General features: G+C 38.0%; 1 protein-coding gene across 3 annotated transcripts in view; it reads left to right on the plus strand.

The window, feature by feature from the left end:
* LOC124160095 (intraflagellar transport protein 88 homolog) overlaps positions 1-27,669 on the plus strand; it is a 171,275-nt gene that overhangs the window by 29,752 nt on the left and 113,854 nt on the right. For 2 of the 3 annotated variants that reach the window (XM_046535816.1, XM_046535817.1), the window contains 2 exons: positions 7,853-8,048; positions 17,818-18,035. The exons of the other annotated variant lie outside the window; for it this stretch is intronic. In XM_046535816.1, the coding sequence (XP_046391772.1) occupies positions 7,853-8,048; positions 17,818-18,035 (414 nt within the window). The remainder of the gene's footprint in view (positions 1-7,852; positions 8,049-17,817; positions 18,036-27,669) is intronic. 3 annotated transcript variants of the gene reach the window in all.

The raw sequence follows: 27,669 nt of genomic DNA on the forward strand, positions 1-27,669 counted from the left end.
TATTCAAGGTCCAACCAAAATTTATTAAAAGCTGCCGAGAAACAAGGCGAGTCGGAGTCAAGGTGATCAGCGCGCCGCGTAAGCAACTTCTCCCGGCTCCATTCGACCTGCATAAGGCCGCGGATATATGACAACGAATCTGGTGTTACCATCGAGTTGAATCACCATCGACTTGTACGCATACTAGAAATAAGATTCTACTTTTTTGGATGACCTCGAAATCCAAAATGTGCGCATAGGAGGCTTTTTAAAGGCTCATAAATCCCTTGTTTCGCCGAGGCAACAGAAAACGTTAAGTTGGCAAAATTCCAGAAAACCTCCCTTATACTAGATATTCGGTAGTTGAGAATTCGGGATTAGCGATCTTCTGCTGTTCCTTTATTTCACTCATTCCTCATGATTTTTTGAGTACCTACTTTTCTTATTATATTAGAAATGCTATAGTCACCTACATGTCACTTTTACAGAATAAATTCTAAATTTCATCGAGACCACTGAAATATGCATAAAAATGGAATCACTAATGTCCATGATAATAATCCGTGTGGGAATGCTTTTAAGTTGATGTTTATCAGAATTTTCTTAAAATATTTCATTAAAACAATTGTCATCCACTCATTACTTATTTTTACTACCCATTTTTTTAGCTGATTCCTGAAAAGTATTATCCAACATTCATAGGGCAGAGAACATTTCATTAAAGAATTTTTTGCTGCATTCAGCACCTTTTAGTTACTTAAAATAATATTTTTTATTCATGAAAAGCCATTCCAATCATTACAGACCCTAAAACCTGAAAAAAATGGCAGGTCCTCATTTAGTGTTTTTCCGCATTTAGTGTTTTAAATTTTGTCCCCCCTGAAAAACCTTAAATCAGGATTCTACTGTAGTTGTAAAGTGTGCACCAAAAAATAATAAAACACCTAGAAATGTACAAAAATTTTAACATTATATTAACACTGCCAGGATTTTCTATAACACTGAAATCACATAGTTTTAAAATGAATTTTAGCAAAAAATAAAACCACTTTCACGGATCTCTAGTGATTACTCAACGGAAGCAGCCTTAGTGAGGCCTCCAAACCCTCGCAAAGGTTCCCCTTAGAGTTGAGCGAGTGATTGTGAAGGGTTTCCGGTGGAGAGGCTGGGATTGGTCACTGCTTAGAATCTTCCCATTCCAGCAAACCAACACAATGTTTTGTTTGTACCTGCGACGAGGTCCCCATATTTGGCCATTGGAGTTGTTTCCTCTTCCAGTTCAATGATAGCTTTCTCAGTGTGACAGTACACTTTCAAGTTGGATGTGACCTGAATTCCTACTGTTTTGAGCTGTCAGGCGAGCACACAAGTGATAATTTGGCTGCTGAAATTACATATAAGAATGGCTGCAGAGTGGGAAGTAGTTGAGAAAATACCTGTGGTAGTGAGTGACAATGCGGCAAATGTAAAGGCTGCCATTAAAAAGTGTCACTGGAAGCTCATGCCTTTCTTTGCTCTCACCAATAATTTAATTGTTTAACCAGGGGTGCAGGAAATTTCTGCACTACAAATTAAGGTGAAGCAGATATGTAGTTGAATTTTTTAAGCGTCGGCCAGATGCTTCTGCTAAGTTTAGATCTCTCCAGAAGCAATCTGGGTGATTGAATAAAAATTAAAACAGGAGGTCCCTACAAGGTGGAACTCAACATATGATATGTTCCTGAGATTAATTGCACTGATGGGACCTGTGCTATCCACATTTGGCCTTGTTCACTACAGACACATAACCAGTGAGTGAGGAAGAGTGGGTTGTACTCACTGTATCCTGTGGGCTGTTAAGGCTGTTCTATGAAGTGACAGTGGAATTGGGTAGTGAGACTAAAGTGACAATATTAAAAGTGATGCTAGTGAGTAAAGCTCTGCAAAAGCATGTAGAGAGTGTAAATAGTGAGACAAACTTGCCTGAAGGCATAAAAAAATGTCAACAAAAATAACTGATCAAATGAAAATAAGATTTGCAGAAATAGAGGCAAACCCAAAATACACACTTTTTTCAATATGTAGCAAATTTTACTCTCCTACCTTCAATTTCAAAGATAATTCACATGCAACAAACTTTGAGATTATCGCTTTGATTACACCCACATAACAATAAGTTATACAAGTTGATTTTGAGATTTTAAGCAGGACGCAAATGGAAACTGAATCAAAACACCAATGTAGTTCTGCAAAAACCAAATGGAAACTGAATCAAAACACCAATATAGTTCTACAAAAACTTTAAATAATACCTTTATGGTATTTGTGTGCATGAGCATATTTCCAAATCAAATTGATTTATTTTTGACAAAGTGGCTGCCACTACAGCTTACAACTACGCTGGGAAGTGGGTGAAAAAAGCAATCATCTGCAATTATGTATTTGGATGGACACAACCAATTTCATAAACGCACAACAGCATACCTATTCACACAATAAGTAAATACTCAGAATGGATCACTGAATAAACCAGGACTAATTAATGATCAACTTTATTTTGCACAATAAATCATGAGTCATTTGAGTCAGTTGGTGATTCAATCATTTTGAACAAATCAATCACGAACGATCCATCACTAGTGCCTAAGCATATGAATACATATAAAATGATCTCCCAGTGTCTGTCCTTCATCCCCATGTCCATCCAAAAATGTTGAAATTTATATGTATCCTTTTCAGATCCTACATTTTCTTTTATATCAGAATAGTTGTCCAAATCCGGTTGAGTGCTTTAGCCAGTTAAGTTACCGAGGCGTCATTTTCGATGGGGGAGATGCACAATGCTGGTTTTAACACCAATATTATTTTCAATTGCAGTAATCCTCATAATAGTGTCTGAAGATGATTTTTGAAAAATCAGGCCCTTAGCGTAATGAAAATTACTATTTTTTCATGTGTAATTTTTTTTCTCCTTCACAGTTATGATTGTAAATTGAATGTATGTATCGTGTATTATATGAATTTTGCTGTTATCTTAGCAGCTGAGTAGATTTTATAATTTTACAAAATGGAATATGAATCCATGAATTGTTTCCATGTTGAAAGAACACAAGTAGTAATTTCCACACTTTTTAATTCCAAAACTCAACAACCGACCGAATACATTGAGACAGCTATGAGTCAATCTCTGAGCTACAGTAATGCGTATGTATGTATTATGTATGAGATGCGTGGATAAGTGTGTGCCTTTGACCAGTGCACTTGTTTGTTGATAACTTTCTAGATTGCAGTTTACACTGGTGTGGACACTAGGTTAGGAAGCGTTTTTATGAAGGGCACTGGTTATTAATTGGTCCAATTTGGATATCTTAAATCAAACCAACTCAGGAGTGTAAGTAGATTTTAAGTTTAAGCTTAAATTGTCATTGATTACCTTGACATTTTGTAATCTATGCATTTTTAAAGAGACAATATATTGACATTTTTTCAATAACAATTCTTTTAATGAATTGTGCATAGCTCTACAACATTTTCATATTTGTACAAATTGTTCTTGAAGGTATAGCAATAAATGTGCAGCCCCTAGACACCCCTTTGAGTTAAATTAAAATTTCAGTAATGTCTAACAACTACAGCTGCTATGGGTCACAATGCCAACCAATATTCTCATTCATGAAAAATGTATGATATTTCTTTACCTTGTCATGTAAATAAATATTTTAGTTTGCTGCCATCCACTTTTCTAGTATCGTCACATGTAATGGTTGATTTTATCCGCAGGTCATACTTATACACACCAGAAGTGATAGGAAAAAACAGTGAGAAAGGTGTCTTAATGGTGTAGTATACAATTTACCTGGCATACAGAGGAGATATTGAGATGCAGATTTGCAATATCTGCCTCAAGAAAATTGTTAAGCTTTTCAAGGAGCAAGAATGTGTTGTTCGAATGGAGTGAAATGGAGAGATGATCAAATTTTGCAATGGCAAGGGCAAAACGTAATTGGCCAAATAAAAGGCCAGGGCAGGAACAGAGTTAATTGACTATTTCATACTTTAAAATCTATTACAGTGGAAAAATTCATCTAAAACATGAGTTTATCCATATTTTATGCCCAGAAATAGGAATTTTGTTGAAGAAAAAAGTTGATAATGTTAATTCTAAGGGCCGCATTAATTTTCTCTTCTTTCTGTCTTTGGGGCTCACACGTCTTGAGATTTTATCTAGTACCCAAAAGTTATGGAACCAAGCAAATAAAGAAATCTGCGGAATATTGGAGCTAGCCATATCCAAAAAAAATTTATACTAGTACATACTCTCAGCAACAGAAAGCATGCATCCAAACACTCATGTCATCATAGTAGGCAAAATGAAAACCCTCCCACCCACTTCGTGCCTGATCAGCCCCTGGGGAATATGAAGATAATCAAGTATCGACATGGCACTCACCTCTGTCTTAAGGACAACAATCAACTAGAGTATTTAAACATCAGCAGAATGGATACTGTGGCCCAGTATACCCACTGTGGGTACGCACTCTGGGTATACACTGTGATACGATGAACCCAAGAACCTGCGGACACAAATCCACGAAAACCTTCGTTGGAATCCATTCATGATTGATTTGATATGAGCTACAGATATATGTAATGTTTCAGGTGTATTAATATCTAAAGCAGTGATTTCATATTAATTATACATTTTAACGTTCATTATTTTTACCGTTATCCTTGAGGCTGCTCTGTAACCGCACCTTGACCGACGAAATGGATGCACTTAGTTTCCAGGACCAAGGACTAAAAATCAATTTACCAACAGTCCCACCTCCAATGGTGAGGAAATGGTGTAATCTTCAATTTTGTATGCTAGATTAAATTAGAAATACACGGGGGTCCATGTCAGATGACTTGATACTTACTTCCATCCTAAAATTCAAAGGCCGAAAGGTCCAGGTGAGAGAAAATTTAAGCTGCACTTAGAAATAGCAATATTGAGTTTTTACTTCAATCAAAAATCCATTTTCACTCAATGGTATTAGGCTCATCTATGTGGAAGTTAATATTCGAAAATGAAAAGGAGACTTCGTTGATTTCCACTGATTTATTTCGTCCATATTTCGAACCATAGAGGTCATTATCAAGTACTTGATAATGTCATAGTTGATAATACTATACTCTTCAAGTACTTGATGATGACCTCTATGGTTTGAAATATGGACGAAATAAATCAGTGGAAGTCAATGAAGTCTCCTTCTTTTCATATTCGAATTCATTTTCTAGTCATTTTCTCGTGTATGTAAGTACCTACTGCATTTACTCACATGGGAGCCACTGAATCTGAATCATCTGAATTCGAATCATCTGAATCCTCCCCTCCCCACAATTATAGGGCTGTCTTCATTGGGGAACTGTGCCGTGAGTTTGTCAGGTGTCTGTAGGGAGAAGGTTAGCACATCATAGAACCAAGGTCCAGTTCTTTAAATTTCATATGGTTCCATATATTGTGACTCTAGCATTGGAACATGGAGCACTGCACAATTCTATATGCAGTCATGCATGGATCATGTGCATCCCCTCTCCTTCCCATGTTTTCTTTATCACTTCTGGAAGTTTCTGTGGCCACTGAGGATTTATTTGGTCTGTAGGATGTGGTGAGTTTTAAAATTTTCCCTTATTTCCATAGTGGTGAGTGAGAGAGGAAAGTGTGCCATCCTTTTTCTGTAATCCATTATTCCTGGCTCCATTTTCCCTTTGATTCCTTTCATAAATTCGTCCACTCCCAAATCTGTGGGTATGATTTGGGAGTCAAATTTGATGTCTAAGCACGCCTACTCCTTGTAGGATTTCCATTTGTTTAATGTCATAAATCTGGTGTAATACAGTTATTTGTATTCTCCTAGCTGAATCAATTTGTATGTATATAATCAACAGAAAATGGCTTGGCCGTCCACAGAAATGCATATGATATGATAGTTGGAGCTTTATACGGGCTCTGGCATCATTTATTTCAATTGTGAGAAGTGTGAAACTTAACACTGAGCCTTAAGGTACTCTCTTTTCTTGCGTATTAGTAAAATGTTTGTCCTTCCTAACGCTAAAAACTCAATCTCATAAAAAATGTCAATGGGCTAATTGCCTTCCAGTCCCCACTTCTGCTCTCATGAAAATGTTTTGTCACCATACCTAGTCATGTGCCTTCTCCAATTGAAAGCAAAATACTGCAGCTAAATATTGGCAGAGAAGGAAAGCATTATGGATGTAGTTGTTTTCTGTGACCTAGTGATTAAGAGCATTGGCCTCATTCTGTGAGAAGAAGGGTGATTCCATAGCACACACTGTCAAGGGGTGGTTGGAGGTGAAGCTCCATCAGTGCAGCCTTTGGATTATTCCAGAGGAAAAGTTTTTTACCTCATTCTTTCCATAAGACGTGTCTGCGATGGCAGACTCATGTTCTGCCTTTGGGTACCGTAATCTGTTTCTACCTGAAATACAGAAAAATTGGAGGATGAGTTGAAGTGCCTTTTTTATTGACAGAAATTTTGCATCATAATTTTCATCTCCACCAAATGTATCTCTTTAGAGAGGTCATCTTACATATAGCAGCAGGTAGAGATAATAGAATTATGTATTAGATATTAGTACAAAAGCTCAACATACTGTTTTATGGAAGTGAAATCACTTTCTGAAATTCCTCAGAAAATTATTTTACTGACGTGGCATTAGTGATTGTTGCTCTGCAGCTAATGCTAAATAAATATTTCATGGCTTTCTGTACCACCTTAACAACTACGAGGGCTTAAGCATACAGACAGTATAGTATTCATCAAATATTCTCAAAGCCTTCTGGCGTTGTTAGATTACCTTTGAGCATTTTTTCGTTCCACTGTATAACTGTTGGTCCTTATATGATATCCATTGACCTTGGCACACTGCAATTGGTCTTTGATTCAATGTGCAAGCATTTCAGTGTTTTGCATGCAGTCACAATTTATAGAGAATGCATGTTGAAATTTGTGCTTAAAAAGGGGCCAATAGGGTCGTTTCCTATTTTTTTTATTGCCTAAATCGAAAGATTATTACTCCTGGAGTACGTATCTCACGCTTTTAGATTTTTAAATGACGATATCTATTTTTCCTAATTAAATGAAAAGTGAAAATTTTTAAGCTCGTGAAAACGTGACGGGTAAGTATTAATGCCAGGTAATCTCCGTGTGATGTCATTCTGGTTCCCACTGCTGCAAGTGAGGTGACCTTGGGGTGAGGCTCTGAGCACTGATATGACACAGGATGCTAGCAGGTAGCTGAGTACCATGCTAGCAGGTAGCTGAGTACCATGCTAGCTGGTAGCACTTGGCTTGAATAAGGATTATTAATAACTTATCAAACGAAGAAAACTTTCCAACCTTAGCCAGTTTTAATAGGTGATTATTAAGATGTTTCCCTGTGCTCCGTGCCTCATGCATGCATTGGTAACCTCGGACGATGTATAACTCCTATCTACTTGTATAGAAACTAGGTCCCTGTGATGTCACGTGGAGTGGCATCGCATGGGCGCCAATCTGGCCTTTTTCAAATGAGGATAAAATTGACCCTTGCCATTTGTCTAAACGGGTATTTCTAAAACCAAATAATTTGTATATTATGAATACACTAATGGTGGATAAAGAATCGCAATCAATACCTTTCGTTTTCTTTGATGAAGGAAACTACCCTATTGGCTACACAGATTGTCCATTTACCTGGAGAGATACATTTGAGGTTTAAAGACTCACTTTTCTTTGAGTACCATGGCTTCCATGCTCATCTGCTGACATAACTGTGATTCAATCTTTAAATTGAGCAAATGCATGTCCTTTCGTCATCTGTGTAAATCTTTCTAATCTTGCCAATCTAGGCCTCAGTTAAGAGTCAAGCAATTGGAGAAACAGATTCGTATGCTCTTGGATGAGTCGTATGTGGCTAAGAGCATTGGTAATCTGAAGATAGCATTGGAGAAAGCCAAGGATGCTTGCCACAAGGAAAGGAGTATGGTCCGCTTTCAGGAGCAAGCTGGACTTGTCAGTGCACGCAATGAGGACCTTTGTTTCTCTGTAACTATTTTTATAACTAATCTAATAATCTTAATGCCTGAAAGTTGTGGTATGCAAACAGTCACAGTAGTAATTTTTAACCTGGTCTCCAGTCATCAGGAGGAGCCGCTCACCTTGCACAATAATTTGTTAACCTTATGATTTTGATTAATAGCTGCCCTGATGCTGACACTTTTAAGGCACTTCTCATGTTCATTGGAAGGATACTGATACTTCCATGGCCTTAGGTTATTTGAGATTATTTAAACCATAGGTATTGAAAACTTCTCGCTGGAAACTAGAGTAATAATCGCATTCACATCTTTCTTTCATGTTACAAATTGCTTCGGGGTAGTCAGATGAAAGCTGTGAGGAAATATGAATGTAATACATATGTATTACATAAGTAGTGTGTGCAACATTCATTAATAGTTAATAAAGCATCTTCTCTCTGCATTCACCTTTGCCCTCTGCAGTCTGAAGTAGTTGTTCTAAGTCTCAAATGCATCAGTTGTTAGCTGTCGTTGATCTCCTCTGTAGACCTAAAGTATATGTTGCCTGAATGTTCACTAACCCAAGATTGAAACCTTAAATTTTTTCTTTGAATTATTTCCTCTTGAATTTTCAGATTCAAATAATTTATGTGAATTATTGGTTTGAAATGGAGAATTTCAATACAGTGGAACCTCAATCTATCGTTTTTCAAGGGCATGGACGAAAAAAAAAATGATGAATGTGGGAAAACAATAAATCCAGGAATATTTTACTGGGTTGCCTATGTATCAGGAATCGCAGGATTTTTGCGAGTAATAGTGATATTCTTAAAAAGATTCTTACATCAATTAGTTGTTTACAGGAATATTTGAATTTAATGGAAACCCTTTAGGCATATTGTTGATTTGAAAAACACCTTCAAATTCCCTAGGGGTATACGATGCCTCGCAAAAAATACAGGCAGTCTTGGCATTTTCAATGCTATGATGGATTTCTGTATGATGTAAAAATTCTTATCTATCAAATGCCATTTCAAGTAGATATATTTGTGAGAGCAATATGGATGTTATGTCCAAAATAACTGTTTTCGCCGGCACGGTGATTGGTTTTGAGATGGATCATATGGGCCAAAATTAGTCTGCTATCTGAAATGTTGCCTTCTAATAGGTATTTATTTAATATATGTAATTGAGGCTATCCTGTAGAGCATGATCAATTTGCGTTAATTGGCAGCGGCATGCCCACCTGATCCTCGGCTTTAACCAACGTCTTGTTTTCACCAGGTAGCTTGCTCTACCTCTACCTCCACCTCTAACATGATGTGCTGGCGGCATTTTGTTGTACTCAGGCGCTTCTCCCCCAGATTCATTTGTCTTCTTCAATTATTTATTGTTTTAAAGTTCCAGCTTCTTCAGTAGGGCTATGAGTCAAAATCAAAAATAGAACTAATATAAATGAAACCTGACTTTATTAAACCAACACTAAAACACTGCTGGTTTGAAGTCAACTCAAGAGTATGGAATGTTTCTATCTTGTAGATTTCCGAGGCTTCTCCAATGTGCGTTGGACAGAAGCAGCTCTCCTTTACCAAATTTTTGCCCTTTCAAAATCAATTGTATGATCTGCCTTTGTGCTCTGCATTGGTAAATAAAGCTCCAGAAAAAGAACTTCGAACAAGGTAGACTGAAAAAGTTCAGTGGGCGAGAAAGGGGAAGATGAGACATGTTTCTATAATTCTCTAGTAACTTGATATTTTCTTTCAAAGCCAATGATTTGTGGTCTTTGTAACGTGAACCCTGCGTGAGCCATGATCTTGGGGGTCTTTTGGTTGGTTTTGGAGAGAAGGAAAGCATCAGAGGGGGGCGGAAGGCTGATGGGAGAGGGGGGATGGTGGATTTTGGGAAATTCGCAATGTAGTAATGGTGTGGGAAATTATCGCAGTATTGAAGAAAAGAGAGTGGAAGAGGGAAAGTGATGTGTCAACTCCACACCTGTGGCACTTTTTTTCACTGAGAATGACGTGAAATCCTAAGCTTTCCTCTAATTTACTCATCCTTCAACTACATCAACAAATTATTGCAATTATTAAATTATTACAAATATCAATGACTTATTCTAGTGAATCTACTGATTCTGTTGATTTTTCTTGCCACTTATGTCTTTCCAATTATCGACTTCTTGTATCTTTAATATTTCATCACTTCTCTAAAAGTTGGTAACATCGATTTGTTTAATGCAGACGAGGCACCAAATAAAGGACAAGTCGTCTCACTACGCATCCTTTTTTACCTTCTACCATCTTCCGATTTATATTATCAAATATGAACTCTCTCCTAGCAGAACAAGCGGGATGAATTTTGCTGTATTCGAGGCGTGTGAGGGGGAGAAGCAAGAGGGGAGGGGATCGGCCTGCCGCTCTTATATCCGTGACGCTGTGTGGGCGTTAGAATATTTTCTTCGCGGACACAGACTCAAATAAGTCATTTTGTGGCTAAACAACGGCAGATACGTCAAAATGCACGAAATCTTTGAATGGAAAGGAGAGTAACTCGGCAAAATTTATAGGGAATGACCATAAAATATTACATTTTTAGAATTTCGATCATCCTCCCCTAAATTGCATTTGAGCGAGGGTCAGGGGTTCACGTAGAGGTCTCAAATTTTTCAGGCCTTACTTTTGTTCGGTCCCACAAATTTTTTTCACTGGGCCAGATGGAATTGAAAAAAATCGATTTTTCTAATCTGCCCTACTATACAAGGCATCGAAAAGTGTGGCTATCCTGCAGAATGCAACACTGCGTAACCATTTGCGTTAGCTCATGGCCGCTCTGTTTATCATGCTGGCATGTTGGGCAGATTATTGTTGAGGCTATAAGAACTGTGACAGTGAAGCATGCCAATAAGTTGTCAATAAAAATAAAAATATAAGTTACCTACATCTAAGAATGCAGAATATATTTTGGAATGACTCACAAATTACAACACATTAACAGATAATGACGCCAGATGTTGGAGGGTTTCACTATTGATCCTGATACTATACTAACCACCTATGCAGTATGTAAACTGTGCTCCAAGCATATTTCGCGCGGCTCTTCAAAATCAACATCCACCTCTACTGGTATTAGTGAACACCCGTTCAGTAATGCAGGCAATATTTCTGCCAAAAAAAGAATAGATAGCGTAAAAATGTTAAATTTTTGAAATCAAAATGTGGAGAAAGAATGTGGCTGCCTGATGTAATGTGACATATTGGTCACTGATGCATTCTTTGACAGCATTTTATGTAAACTTTTTTACTTGCCAAATAAAATTATGGAGACGATCTTAAGATTTTTTTACAGAGCTTTCCTGCTAATTTATATCTTTAGTGAAATTATTTTCATTAAATTCTTGTGGTTGTTCATTTAAATTTGCTATTAATTCAGATACAAGTAAGAGTTCATCTTTAGAACCGAGTATTGAGAACCGAGAACCGATGGGGGAGAACCAGACAAGTCTGAGAACTGAAAAAATTTAAGAATGGACTTATCCTTAATTAGAATGCTTAATCGTGTGCAGCAGACTCCCGATTATCCGGCTGCATTATATACGTGCATTGCGGATTATCCGTGCATCATTTTCACTCTCACTGAATATTTTCTGCAATCGTTATAAAAAAGTAAAATCGGGTGCAAAATCATTGGAATTAGTGGTACATACATGTGTAGGTGAAGGTGTGGACGTGCATTTATGAAAAGTACCAGCAAGTAAATGAGATTTCCTTCTTGGACTCTTATGCACACTGACTGTTGCAAGCTTAGTTTGTTCTGTTTAAAGCCTGATGAATTTGTCCTTGAGCATTGATTTTCCTTTGCTGAGGTGGATTCTTTTTCCTTGAGATAAAGTCACGAGATGTGCAAGTGTGAGGGTATTATATTTGTATGTGTGGGCGTTTCATCCTTATTTGGCTCAAGAACTGAAAGTGGCTCCCTGTGTCTGCATGTAAAGTACTCTTATAGTATTGCATAGCACTGCACACCCATTGAAGATCAACTTGTCTTTTTGGCACGGCTGTGTTGTCATGAAACACCCTTACAACTTAGCCTGTCTCTTTGTGATGTCCTTGTGATTGTGCCATGCATTTCAGATATTCAATGTGCTGAAGTGGTTGTTGTAGGCTCAACTGGTGATCCATCTTGGCAAATTGAGTGTTACCTACGTTAGTTTAGAAAACAATTTTATTGTTTTTGGGACAAGGTCCCTTTGGACACCACATTAAAAATACATGCCGTAGTAGGAATAAATAGAAATGTGCTACAGTATGTAACAACTTGGAAAAAATGGAAAAGAATAGATAAAAACTATTCCAAAAATATCAGGCAAACAGTCAAATATAATCATGTTAGTTAAAGCAATAAGTGAAGGTGGTAAAAAAATCCCTTAATAATACAATACATGTAAATGTATGGTCTACATACCGTATTTATCCGAAAATAGTCCCCCTCTGAATTAAGTCCCTCCCCCCCTAATTTTGAGACTTCAGTTTCGTGAAAAGTTAAAAAAATGCATTTGAACATAGTCCCCCCCTTCACTTTTACCGTAGGCATTTTTGGAAAAAAAAGGGGGACTATATTCAGACATATGTGGTATTTATCTCGTGGATCTGCATTACATATTATAAATTGATAATAAAATGGCCACATTAAAATGCTGGTATTTAAAGTATCTTTTGCTCTGCAAGAAAATGCTGTTTGAGATATCTTCGTGTACTGTTCTCTGTTCATACCCTGAAATTTGAGTGATAGATATCCCTTTCAATTTTCTTTTTACCACAAAATATATTGAAGGAGTTGATTGTGCAGGGCCAATGCAGTTGGTGTATACTTCATAGAAATGAAAAATCAGTTTATTGAATCTTAGCTAAAGCAAATTCAAACCAATATGACAACCTTGCTGGGAAAAGTATTTCTTTTATTGAAGAGCTGGAGACTGATGGTAATTGCTTAAAAAAATGTAGTCAAAGTCCCTGGTGATGTAGTGACAGCTTGCAGGAAAACGTGTGGTGATCCATTGGTGGGTCATTGCATAGGGAACAAACATCTGATGGAGGCAGAAGTACTAAGGCAGACCAGTAGTGGAAGGAAGGTTAGAGTTTCATCGTGAAATGCTTGAATAAGTCATATCCTGCAGCCATCATTGGCCAAAGGAACTTCTTATTGTCAGTTGTGGAATGACTGTTCTACGAGCTTTGGAAAGATTTGCCTGTGTATGAAAAAGTCATCTTGACAGGAGCCCAGTCAAAGAAATGGTGATTAAAAGTGTAAAAAATTATTTTAATGCTTATTGCATCAGATGTGATAATACATATTGAAGTTAGGAAAAATGTGTACAGCTCTTTCGAAATTTGTTTGGGAAACTGCGACTTCATCTAATTAGTAATCCTTTGTTATAGTGGTAATGGAAGATTTTCTATATCCAGGCAATTTATATATTTTTGCCTGTGAATTCGTATGCACATAAAGTATATTTCCCTGGTGAGATGCAAGATGGCAAAAATGGCCCTAAATGCGAGAGAGGCTATCGATCGACCTGTGTCCCTTCCCTCCTGTGAGTTGTGTTGTCTCCTCCAGGTTCTGGAAACTCCCTTTGGCTGGGTGCTGGCCCTGGCTGTGACCTGGAGTGAGCTCCTGTCCTCCATAGCCCTTATGGGACTAGGGTTTATCCCATTCCAGATCTGGCCACTAAGGTGGCCGGGTGCTTGAGAGGAATTGAAAGAGTCATTGAATTGAATCCCTCCTTGTTAACACTGGGAGATGTATTGCCATCACAGTCCAAAGCATATGAACTTCTCATCTTCATTTCTGTACATTGTCACCTTCTGCCTCACTATCACACCGTGAAATGTGTCTCTATGTACTCTGTTAATTAATAATGCACATCATCTTGATCATCTTAGAACATTTTTCAGAGCTTCCACTGACAAGCTTTTCTCACTCTCATGTCACATGCATTTAATAACTGGGTGACTTTTTTTTATGCTTTTAAAACATGATCACTTTTCTTGATATTTTGATGGCATGCCACTGCAGCCCATAGTTTGTTTTATCTAGAGATGGTGCTATGCCTATGTAAACCTGAGGTGCTGGTGCACCCACTACAGTTTTCCTTATTTGTCAGTGTTTCTTTATGCGTTTTATGTCACATTGTACGGTTTAGTTTAAACAACCTCTGAATGTTTCTGCGTACAGGACCACGCTCTACGTGACAAAGAGGAAATGGAATGATTAACCAAGGGAAGGAAAAAGAATTGGGAATGAGATAATGCTCACCTTATATTGCCACACCTCCAGCAAACTATCATCGGAGAACACACACTTCTCAAATGCCCACACTCTCACACAATGTCAATGCTGTCCCAGGGCGATCAAGTCTCTCTCTGCCCTCAGGTACATACGTAATGCCCTCCTGGTTGCTAATGCCTGGTTCAGACTATTATCAGACAAGCAATCGTACGAATTTGCGTGCATTCACACTACGACGGCGAAAACTGTGGAAATCTAAAGTGAGCTAGAGACTGACGGTTAGCAAAGCTGTTGAGGTAAGTAGGGTTAAGATATTACTGTGTTCAACATGCATTTCATGTATACTTCTTCTTCTGCCCAGATTCTTCCTTACTTGGAAAACTCCATGATTCAAAATGCAAGCTTCACAAACTTTTCGTCTTTCTCTTGTCGCTCCCTCTTCCAGTTGCACAGCACCTAGCCATTGTAAAGTGGCAATGTTCGGAACTATGTGCTCTACTGTCTGGACTTGCATTCACACACAAGTTCCACCAACTATTGTTCGGACGGTCACTGGCATGATAGTAGTCTGAATGAGGCATAATCTTCTTGATCGCCCTCTTAAGTACAGCAGTAGAGGGACAAAGTAAGGAGAACAAGGGAAAGATGATGTTGGGAAGTTTAACGCTAATGCAGGCAAGATTTTTATGACTTAATTGGGTAAGGTGAGTCTATTGGGCTCTGTTAACTGTTTTCTTTTCATTTCAACAAATTAGCAGTGAAAAATGTTGGTTTTCACATCACCTAATATTTATTGTACATTAAAGAATCGTTTGCATAAAAATTATTAATTTCACTCAAAAAAAGTTTTACATTGCATATTAATTTCCTGTATTGTTGAAAATCGAGTCCAGACTGTTTTAACTTACATTCTTTTTGTTTACACAACATAAAAATATAAAATGTTTGTCTTCATACGTTCTTTGTGTTTGTTTTTTAATGACAATATAATCCAAATATTTGTTAGTTGCACAAACTTTACTTTTACATTTACAGCATACAAGAAACAAGTACATCTCTTCCTTTTCTTTAGTATTCTGTGTTTGAATTGTTTTCTGCAACAGCATGAAAAATTGCAATTGCTGCGTGTGTCCATTGCCAGAAACCTTGTAACGTGCAAGAATTAATTGTGCTTTTTATGTGCCTTCCTACAAGGCAAAGGGTTAATACATATTTGCCTCCTATTGAGCTAATTTTTATCCCAATCCGGATTGAGCACCCACAAGGTTGCATTTGCCATAACTCCACAAATATCTATTCATTAGTCATGCGATTGGTCAGCTATTTGTTTTTCTTTTGCATGTATATTCGCGAACAAATTGGTCTAAGGAATCTACTCCTCCCTTTGTTTCATTGTAGTAAGAGATTATTTCTGGTTTCCCATCCTGACTAATTTCACCAGAATACTGCATTGTGGAAAGAAGTATTAAAATATTTTTTTTTTTTCAGAACAAAAGAAACTAATGTGGCGTTCTCCCTAAAACCAAAGAGTGCTTAACCTTCTAGTTTAGACCTATTTGAAATAAACGCAGATGGAAGAAATGTCTTATTCATTCAAAATGTTCCAACTAAAGTAAATCTATTTGAAAAGAGTGTCTGTGCCAGTTCAAGGTCTGGCAAATAGTTGTCACAAGTAACATTATGATTACTCCTGATGTAATTTCCTGTGAGTGGTAGTACTACAGACGAGGCTAAATTATGATCATCAGTGCCTGTACCTTCCTGACAGGTGGTTTGTGTTCTGATGCCTCACTTTCATGGTCACTTTTAGAGTCTGAAGAGGCAATGAACGTACAAGGGGCACTTCTGCATCTGAAGAATTTTCTAAAATCTTTCTTGTTTCTTGTTAGCTAATGTGCAACATCCTATTAAAAAAACACGCAAATATTTTATGAATGGTCATGTCTCCGGTTTTATAAACTACAAATGGAGTATCTTCCTCATGAGAAGAAAAAGAAGTATCTTCCCCAAAGAAAATGCCTTCTCATCCAGCCACGTTTGTTTGAAATGCCGTAAGCTAAAGCTCAAGCAGTTGCTGAATGAGCGGAAACTACTGCAGCAATCTTCTTACTTTATAACTGAAAGCACAAGAAGAAATAAAGCGAATTAATAAGCACTCAAAATTTAAGTATAAAACCATAATGGTAAAATGCAGTAGAAATCGCAACTTTCCGCATCAAATGCAGTCTTTAATTCTTGGCAGGAGTGATTTCTTCACGTCTTGATCACATTCCAGGAGACATGCAAAGAGCACAATACCAAAATGGATAAACTATGTAACATGGAGGACTATATTGTAGATGTTTGAAGAATGGACGAAGGAATGACAGGCGAAAGATAAAAATTAACTCACTGTGGTAACAAAATTACATTATTCATAGAGACAATGTTAGCAGTCTGCTCACAGGAAATGTAAATGAGAAGAAATATAAAAAATTACACATGCTCCCGTGAAATCAGGCTGTTTAGCACCCCCTTCCAACTCGCTCAAGCATACGTAATGATGACAATCCTCGATAATCCCCATGTGATCCCAAATACTTTCGCCATGATATGAAGTATTTGCCAGTTATTGAGCTAAAAATTGCAAAATATAAACTTTTTACGCCAGTGTTTTATTCTCTCTTGGAGTTGCAAAATTTGCATTGCACGTCAAATTTACAAAAGAATAAACACAACGCAAATCAGACATCACCTAAACAAATTATTGTTTGCTGTGGGCTTGTAAAAATAACGATCAAGTATAATTTGTGTAAAATATTTGCCATGATTTGGGTACATTGTAGTAAAACAATGATTCCTCAAATGTAGTCGCGGAGAAAAGGCAAAGGAAATATAAGTGCTGAAGAAAGTAAGAGGCATCATGAGTCGCATTGCCGGAATTTGATGCAATCAAGAAAAAAAGTTTCTAAGCTACTTTTGTCTGATTTGACTTCTAAGTTACTCTGTATTTTATAGGAAATTTATAATAAGAGGAAGTCAGAACTTTGCACCACACTGACATTTCAATTACAAAATAAAATGGAAAAATTTCATGCGATGAGTTTGAGAGACTCACCTGCCTGTACATATTAGGGTTAAAAGGAACAAGAATAGGGACTCACCAACACCAACAACCTCATTCTTATCTATATGAATGGAATGTTCACCTTGAGAGTTTCCTTCATTTGTTGCTTATATTTTTTTTGTGTAGGATCTGAAATATTTCTTATGTCCAATTATTTGTTCATTTCCGCTTTGAAAACAGGTTTCAACCTAAAGTGTGTGAATGCGTGTGATGATAGTCATTGCCTCAAGTCGGGGGGTGTATTTGTATACGTCCTCTCTCTTTGCGCACATTCACTCCTTTTGGTCATACTCCTCAGTCACTCAGCTGTTGCAAAAAGTGTGCATCTTAGTTAGTCAGTATGGAGTGCTTGATGAGGAAATTCTTCTTCCTCACCTCATCTCTCTCAATGCTCTCTCTATTCTAGACTCTGTTCAATCTCGCCAACCAGTATGAAGTGAATGAGATGTATAGCGAGGCCCTGAATACTTACCAGTCGATTACTCGCAACAAGCTGCTTCCAAATGTCAAAAGACTGCTGGTCAACATGGCCAACATCTACTTGAAGATGGGACAGTACATGAAGACTTTGAAGTTTTACCAAATGGCTCTGGATCACGTGCCTGAAATATACAAGAATCTTCGGTTTGTATCCTATATACCTTGGTGAAATTTTTTTGTTTTCTTTTTTGTCCATAATGAGTGTGAAGCTATAGAAATAAGATTTTGAGTAATTTTAAATCAAGATTTTTAATATAATAGAGTCAACCATGGGAAATCTTATAAGGGGAGACCACGCATCTTGCTCAACCTTTTTCAATGCTGTATATTTTATAGCATTCGGAATGGCGAACACATCTCTGAACTGATAGTGGTTCCATTGAATGGGCCTTAGTTTGGCTATAATTAATTAATTTCCAAGCAGTATTTTTAACAAGTTTTATATAATCCGAAAATAGCGCCATCCCTCCAACAGCATCAGTTTGTCTGGCTCTCACCCGAGGGGCTCAGGTTCGATGCTTTGTCACGGCAGTATATTTTGTAGTTTTCATTTGGATCATACAGTTTTTCACTAATGTTAATTGCAGCAAGCATAGGCATGAGAAAAAATTTTTATCGTCACTACGGCGTTTAGGTATTTAAAGTATAGTGTCATAAAGGAGCAAGGTACGTGGTCTCCCCTTGTTAGTTATTATTGTTTTACTGAGTATTGTTCTCTTTGATTCATCTATGTACATCTTGACGAACAATGCTTATTTGCTGCTATGGTAACTTGATGAATACATCCTTTTCTAACCAACTTCATGATTGAACTTCCTCATGGTCTGTGTACCATTGATCAGTAATTCTATGAAAGTAGACTAAACCTGTTTCAGTGCCCACCAGAGGGGAAAAATTGGGATTTGTTGAATATCAAAGGTTTTTGCTTTACAGGAATGAGGTAAATGTAATAAGATAAGGCATCAATATACACCCATGTCTCGTATAGCGCAATTTCGATATAGCGCAAATTCGTTCCTCGGGGAAACATTGCAACGCAGTGTAGCCTAATCAAAAATCTTAAACGCTCTCGTGATAAAACGTGAACTTGCGCTAAGTACACACGAAATTTCTATCATTTTACGCATATTAATATTATTGCTTGCCTCAAATTTTCTTTTTTGTTTATATATATTAATCGAAATCCATTGCTGTGCAATGGCCAAAAGTATTACTCGTCATTGGGTCCAGATAGCCGGCCTACCGAAGTAATTTATCTCGTCTCCTTAACAGAATGAGTTAATTTAGATCATTAATTAAGCGTGGGGCTAGTGGAAATGAGTTTTTTTTAAGCAATACTGGTTGAGACGTATTTTTTGCCGTCGTAGGTTATCGGGTGATTGACTTCCAGGTAGAGGGTCTACGCTAAAGCCTTCAAGGTCATCGGTATTCACGGGGGAGAAATGGAGCAGTGCCCGAGTTGCGCATGAATAGCATCAACATATAAGAGGGTCCGCTATAGAGTCTCAAACACAATAGCTTCCTTTCCTCCCCGCAGTCGTAGGCCCTCTGCGTCTCAAGAATACAGTTCAGCAGTAGAAGGTGATTCGATAGAGCCATGCAGAGTAAAAACCAAGAGAAAATGGCAAAAAATAGGAGTGCGGGTAGAAAAATCAAGAATTTATCAAGAAAAACCATTAACCTAGAAGAGAAATTGATAAAGGTCAATTGCTTTGAAAATGGAGAACGTCAAAGCGATATTGCGCGGAAGTTTAAACTCACGATGCCTTATTCTGAATAAAGACGAAGTTTAAACATCAGTGACCTCAGCCGCACCAACTTCAACCAAGCGGTCTACACATACGGAAAGTTCATAGTGAATCAGTACAAAAAGACGAGTGGTAATCGCTCCGAGACATTTAGTGAAAGCTCCGGTTGGTTCCAGAATTTAAACGGCAAGCTGGTATTTTCAATGCGGCGATATCAGGTGAATCTGCAAGTGTTGATAGCGCGGTCACCACAACATTTTCTTATGAACTCCAAGCTGTGATTGAAAGTGGCTCCTTTCCCCCTCAACTAGTTTTTAGTGTTGACGAGACGATATTCTTTTGGAAAAGAATGCATTCTCGTTCATTCATTTTCAGGGAAGGAAAACCTGGGTCAGGTTTCAAGGCATTTAAAGACTGTTTCACGTAGCTGCTAAAGACTCGGAGGACTTCAAATTAAAATGATTTATCATTCATAAACTCCGCTAGCTATGAAATGGCATTCAAAGTAGCATTTGCCTGTCATTTCAATGAGCGACAAAAGGGCCTGGGTGACACAATAGTTGTTTTTCGACTGGTTTGAAAAATCGTCAACTGCCGGCAATGCATTACAAACCCCTGAGATAGCAGATGTTAGCCCACCCGCACGACAGGACGGAATTTTAAAAGCACGTAAGAATTTTTTTTAACGTGAATAAAAGTCTTCAAATGCGTGCATACTATCTTTAAAGATGTTTTAAACTATAAAAATTTACATAAACAATGTTTTCTAAGGCTATTTATGGGAATATATATGTTATAGAGGAAATTCAATACCGAAGACCTATGCTACCAGGAACGCATCCCTATCTTCCCAATGTTAAAACGCTCTCGTATAACGCTAATTCGTATAGCGCAAAGACCCCAAGGAATGTATCCCTTGCGCTATACGAGACATGGGTGTACATATTTTCATTGCCATTAGAATTGTTCAGTTGAAAGGAGGGGATGAGGGCAGGTGAACTCCAAGGTTGGAAAAAATAAACGATTATTGCTGGAGGTTGCCTCTATTCACTGGCCTTAATGTTCTTTGAATATTATGTGGATAAACTAAAAAAGTTTTTTTAGTAAAAAATGTGGTAAAATGTTTTATTTGAAAGATCCGTTTGATTATTTAAAAAACAGTTTATAAAGTAGAACAGAATGAAATCAACTGATTTTGGCATGACTTGATGAAACGAGGAGATATTCATGGTGGAACAAAAAACACAGAACAGTTCCACAAACTTTATGTTGCCGTGGCAGCCATAGCATCTTCTCAAGGCCAACAGAAAGATCGAGCCTTATATGTCCAACAAGAGGAGGAGGGGGAAGACGGGATGAGGGAAGGGAGGTAGGGGGAGGGTCAAAGCATAAAAGTGCAACAGCGTAGAGGGAAGAGCGGAGAGAAGGTGTCAGGTGGTGATGAGGTTAATGGGTGGGGGGAGGGGAGGATTGGCAAGGAAGAAGCCCAATTTTAAAACAGTTGAAAAGAATGGGAAACATTTACATTCAGTCATGTCATTTATAATTGTGATAGTAGGTGCAAGAGAGCAGTTACATACTTAGTTATTTCAAGAATTTCTAAAACATCCAGTTTAACATTTTTTTCTAATATGTACATGTAAAAATTCAATGTTAAAATCACACTTATGCCAGGATTCAATGAGGTGTTTGGAAAAATATGACTTAGTCTTTCAATCTTGCACTCGTTTTATATTCATCCACTTGAGTTTTTTGAGTAGAGATGGTTTGACTCTGCGGGGATAAGTAATTCCGTTTAGGTAGTTTTTCAGTAAATTGTGAAGCCATCTCTACCTTCTTTAAGGGAAATTGTTTGGTCTTGGAAGTGGATCGAATCACCTTCGAGTGCCAAAGTAAAATTGATTGGTGGAGAGCATTGAGTAGCTCAAGAAAAGAGGTCAGTTGTCTCTTGCTACCAGTCCACAAAATGATGTCGTTAATACATCTAAAGTAATAGCTTACACTTTTTGGAAGGGGCTGACAGGAGTTTAAAAGTTCTTGCTCCAAATGATCCATGAAGACCTCAGTTGGGATAGGCGAGAGAGGAAGTGACTTCAAAAAACTATTATGTGTGTATGGAACAGAATTACTTTCAATTTAATCACCAGTTCTACGAACAAAATCATGGCCTTTCCATGGGCTCCCCACAGTGAACAAATAAATGATAACTAGACCATGTAAAAAAAATCCATTTGTGCTGTTTCAACCATTGAGGTTGAGAAAGTCAAACATGTTCGGCCAAACATGTGGAAGCACACATTTGTTATTTTTGTAGCAATAATTTGTTTTTAATAAAGCATTGTCATTAGTCAACAATCCAAAGATTGGTTTGACACAGCTCTCCATTCCTCTCTCCTATCCGATTGCCTTTTCATAGTGACATACACATTTCTTCTCTTTTATATCCTTTACAAGAGGTGACCCAAAAATAACCGGATGGAAATCACTGCACACGCAACTTTGATATTTTGGGCTTCTCCCACTAGACGGGTGTTATTTCATCATTTCTGAGTCAGTAAGTGAAACTGCATGGCTTTAGACGGTTTAAGGGAGCCCCTATGACCATTTACTTTCGAATACATAGTTTTTTTTTTTTTATCTCTTTGATATTGAAATGGTTGATATTCGAGAACAGCGTGCAGCGTTGAAAATTTGTTCTCTGCTTGGTAAAATTTAGTTGGGCACGGTTAATCTTTTGTCTAGAGCTTATAAAGAACACGCCTCCCGGTGAAATTGTTCGCCGGAAGAACTGAAGTGCACAATTAATATTCAGAATTCAAATGCGGCAACTTGTCGATCGAAGACATTAAACTCCTGGGCCACCTTTCCAGGTCCAGAATTGATGAAAATGTGGAAAAAGTATCATGCCCTTGTGCACGAGGATAAGAGGCATACGAACTTCACACGAATCATTGATTTGGGGCACCAAATTTTTGCGAAACGCAAAATATAACACGAAATTTCCAAGGTTGCGCGAAATTCACTTGGTTCCACGAAATTTCGCGTTTAAGCACTTTTTCTGCGAATTTGGTGCGATATTTTCCACCGTTGTCGGTAAAAAATACCCCGTTACATTATGTTTTCTTAAAAAACCGGTATCAAGAACCGATCACATAAAGTCAGTGCATTGGAACCGGCTCGGTACTGTTGCGAGGATTTGAATTTGGCGCCCAAATCCGAAATGGTTCGCTGCGTATTCAAGGCCAAAAAGTGAAAAAAAAAGATTAGAAAACATATGTATTACTTTCCGATTGCATGGCGTCAATGTTTTTTTTCTTTTGAGAGTTGCTCCCTAGCACGCGCATTTAAGGGGTCATCAATTTGTCGCTCTAGCCAACATCGTAACATTCTGTAGCCGCTGCCACATAGGCCGCTTTCAAACAAGCTGACTTTTCCCAAGGTGCGTATAATAGGAGGTGGTCTCAGCTGAAAGTGGGGGAGGAAGTGCGTGACGTCACAAGGTTCCACATTTCCTTTCCGTGCGTTAGTGTTCCTAGCAACTGGCAAAGTATCAGCGTGGCATTTGAAGAAATTCACCCCAAAGATTCTATAATTGTGCTAAAATGCCTGGAAAAAGGTGTTCCGTTGCTGTGTGCACGAACAGCTTCTACAAAAACTCGGGATCTTAGTGGGGAGAAGCACGTAGGATATTTTAGTTTCCCGAAAGATCCTCGACTAAGAATACAGTGGGTGGAAGCCTGCAAGATGAAGGATATATGGAATCCTGAAAACGGCCACGTGTGCTCCGTGCATTTCAAAGATGGGGATTTCGAGCGAAATCTCATGGCTGAGATGAATTTTTCGAGGCAAAAGAAGATTTTGAAACCTGGGAACGTGCCTTCGCTGTATTTGTTGCCTCCAAAAGCGTGTAGCGCGAAATCGCCGAGCACTCGAGAATTTCGCCACAGAAGGAAAGAGAACAAGGCTATCATCGAGGAAGTACTAATGCTTGAAGAAGCAAGTGGAATTACTCGGGAGCATCTTACTGAACCTTCTCGAGGACCATACAAAGTTACTCGAGGAATTCAAGGTATTTCATATAATGATTAGTTTTAGGAGATGTTTATTACCTTTTTGATGGCTTGTGTGTTACACTTATATTATTGAGAATTAATCGAATTATGCTATCTACTATCACGGCAGGCCTTGAAGCTGGAACACAAAGCCTGCATTGAAGCTCATCAGAGGGAGGTTGATGAGAGAGAGGCATTGGTGGAGTCCAGAGTGATGGAAGTCCTTTCGAAAATTTTCACTGAAGGTCTTACTCTCTCCCTCTTACTCTCTCCCTCTTACTCTCGGACAAGAAGCAAGTGAAATGCTGGACCTCGGAAGAGATTGGAAGGGCATTTTCAATTCGATATTTGAGTAAGAGATGCTACATTCACTTAAGGAACCAGATGAAGTTTCCTCTTCCAGGTTAGTGTAGGATAATTTTTTATGTTATGGTACTGGAAATATCGGTGCTACACAATGTGAGTTTTTTTGGGTCATTCCATGTTAGTTCATTCAGGCATGGCACCCACCGAACGGATTTGGATACAACTTCATGATTTTCATCCTTCCATTTAGGGATGTAACTATGTAAAATATTTTTAAGATAAGTGAGTATTGTTTTGATATAGGAATATTCACTGCCCTTATGAAGGTCCATTTTAATGGTTCCTTTCTTTTCCAGTTTTAACTGCATCCTGTTTTGTATTGCACTCAGTTGACTGTAGTGCATAAGGAATGTGTACAACACATTCCAAACTTGTGCTGAATGAGACGAAAAGGTGGTTATCATCGTGGAGATGAGTGTCTGCAATGTAACGCTACCATATACTTTGACGGAAATCTGAAAATGTAACATTTGAATGGTGTGGACATTATATAAGCTGAAAAATGTGAATTGTTTTCCTTTTTTAATACCTATCTCAGTGATTTCATTTGATGCAGCTGTTATCCATGCTGCAACTTTCATGATAAGCACATGCAGTGCATGTTAGGTTGTGGTGTCTGTTATTGTTCTTGTCTTTTTCTGGGAATGATAACATATCTGATTAGTCAGCCCTTAAAATTGACCAGTTTCGTCCTCTATTCTGTTCATTGTACTGCCTTAACCCTAGAGTGGTGACGCCCGGTCTCACAGACCGAAGATTAATTCTCATCGGTGTCTCAAGCGAAGTATATAATGTTACAGTTAATGCTTTTCAGTAGCTTCCTATTTCACGCTGCTCTTCCGATACATGACCGAAAAAATCACTTCGTCAGAGTAATTTGATACTTATTGATACTTTCGGTCTGCGAGACCGCACGTCACCACTCATGCTCTGAAATTTTACTTTGTTGCCGGAGTGGTGACGCCCGGTCTCACAGACCGAAAGTGTAACATTGATGTATCATGAGAATAGATTACAATGATGACGCTTTCACCATCACTTGGATTCAAATTTCAAGTCTTGGAAGTTACATGTACCCTATATAAGGCCAAGGAATCCTTTTTCCACGAGTCAGTCACTGTGTGCGCGCAGTTGTTAGACCTGCTTGTGGAACGACGCCGCTGTCCAGGAAAAACATCCAAGCACAACGACACTAACAGGTACGTTATATATTTTGAAGTGCATTCATTGGAAATTGCTTATTATCTCCACGCAAATAATTTATTTATTTTGGTTAGTACTTTTCTCTGGTTCATAATAAATGAACGAGATGAATGGCATTATATGTAATAACTTATAATTTTATCATTATCTCGACAGGGTAAAATCTGCCCATCTACTCTTTTCTGTGAATCTCCTTTTGCAACTCTTGCGACAGCTCAGACTGCACTTATCTAACTTGGTGAGTACGCTACGCAGCTATTTTACCTTTGAATTTTTATACCTCATGCTGTATATTACTCTTCCATATGTTGCATCCAATTTTCCTCTAAATATGTTTTTATTACTGAAATTAGTTGGAGTGATGAGTTATGAAGAGGAACAACAGCGGGTGTCACGGTTGCTGTCCGAAGTAGAGAGAGAACCACAAGAGTCCCTGCATTTTGATGACGACGACGACGATGACGAAGAAGATCTTTTGGAGGTGCGAGAAGAGAGCAGTGACTCGGAGCAAGACTGGGACATGGACGACGGAGAAGCAATGAAAGAGGATGATATCTTCACCGGGAAAGATGGGACCACCATATGGAGAAAGAAGGCACCAAAACAAAGCGTAAGAACGCGTTCAAAAAATATAATTACACAATTACCTGGGCCTAGAGGGAAAACGAAAGGAATAACAAGTGCTATAGAATCATGGCGATGTTTCTTTGATAGTTCAATAATAAATATGATTACCGATTGTACTAACAAAGTCATTGATAAGGTCTCTCCTAATTACGGGCGTAGCACGTACGCAAGACCTACTAATGTTCATGAAATTGAAGCACTAATGGGATTGCTGCTGCTTTGTGGTATCAATAAAAGTAATCACCAAAACGCCGAAGACCTCTTCAGTACCAAAGGCAATTCAATGGAAATATTTCGTCTTGTCATGTCACTTCAGCATTTCCGATTTCTTTTGCGTCATCTAACTTTTGATGACAAAGAAACTAGAAATGAAAGACGTAAAGTTGATAAGCTTGCCCCCGTGCGAGAGATATTTGATTTGTTTGTTGAAAACTGCAAAAATAATTTCAGCTTATCTGCCCAGGTTACCATAGACGAGAAGTTGGAGGCATTTAGAGGTGGCTGTGGGTTTCGTCAGTATATACCAAATAAACCCGCCAAATATGGAATAAAAATATTTGCTCTCTGCGATGCAAAAATGCATTACACGTCCAACTTAGAGGTTTACGATGGAAAACAACCCGAAGGACCGTATTCAATGGACAATAGAGCATTTGCCGTGGTTGAACGCTTGTGTAAGCCAATTTATTACACTAACCGTAATGTTACCATGGACAACTGGTTCACTAGCATTGAGCTTCTTGAGAGACTGCTGAATGTCTATCAGCTGACTTCAGTGGGCACAATCAGAAAAAATAAACGCGGCTTACCACCAGAATTCGTTCAAGAAAAGGGACGTAAAGTGAAATCATGTCTGTTTGGTTTTAGGAAAAATTGTACATTAGTTTCGTATGTCCCCAGAAAAGGAAAAAATGTTCTTTTGATTTCAAGCATGCACGACTATGACCAAGTGGATGCAATAACTAAAAAACCTGATATCATTTTGACCTATGACAGCACAAAAGGTGGAGTAGATGTAGTGGATAGGTTATGTGCTAACTACAATTGCGCTAGACCAACAAGGCGTTGGCAAATGGTCGTGTTTTATTCATTATTAAATATATCAACAATAAACTCTCAAGTAATATACACTATAAACAATAAGAAAGAAAGCCTTGTATGGCGTAAATTTATTGAAGGAATTGCATTTTCCCTGATTGAAAAACATCTTAGGAATCGTGCATCTATGGAAAACATACCACGAATCACTCGTTTACGGGTAAATGAACTACTAACCATTAAGCCATCAGAATTACCTCCTAATCCTACTGAAGGGCAGATTGGGCGCTGCAAATATTGTGACAGTAAGAGGAATCGTAAAACACGATACTCTTGTAAAATTTGCAACTCATTTCTCTGCCTTGAACACGTAACCTTGCTATGTGAAAGGTGTTATGCCAAAAATTCAGATTCCTGATTATGTATGATTGAATATGTTTTTGATGTATGGCATGTAATTAAAATTAACCCTATTGTTTATTAATGCTGTGTGTCAGTTTTTTTGTGCACTTCTGAAAAGATGCCGATGTATAAATATTTCTTCCTGTTCTTCAACATAAAAATGAATAAAAGTTGAAAAAAATTGTGTATGTAATGAAAATGTTAAATAAATATTTAAAATTAGCAATACAATATCGTGTTATGAAGCCAATTCAAGGTAATTTAACTCAATTAATCTTCCAAACAGCATAAGAGACCACATCGGTCCAGGAGACCGACGTCACCACTCGTGAACCAAAAATT

Source organism: Ischnura elegans, chromosome 6 (genome assembly GCF_921293095.1).
Source record: "Ischnura elegans chromosome 6, ioIscEleg1.1, whole genome shotgun sequence".
Classification (NCBI taxonomy): domain Eukaryota; kingdom Metazoa; phylum Arthropoda; class Insecta; order Odonata; family Coenagrionidae; genus Ischnura; species Ischnura elegans.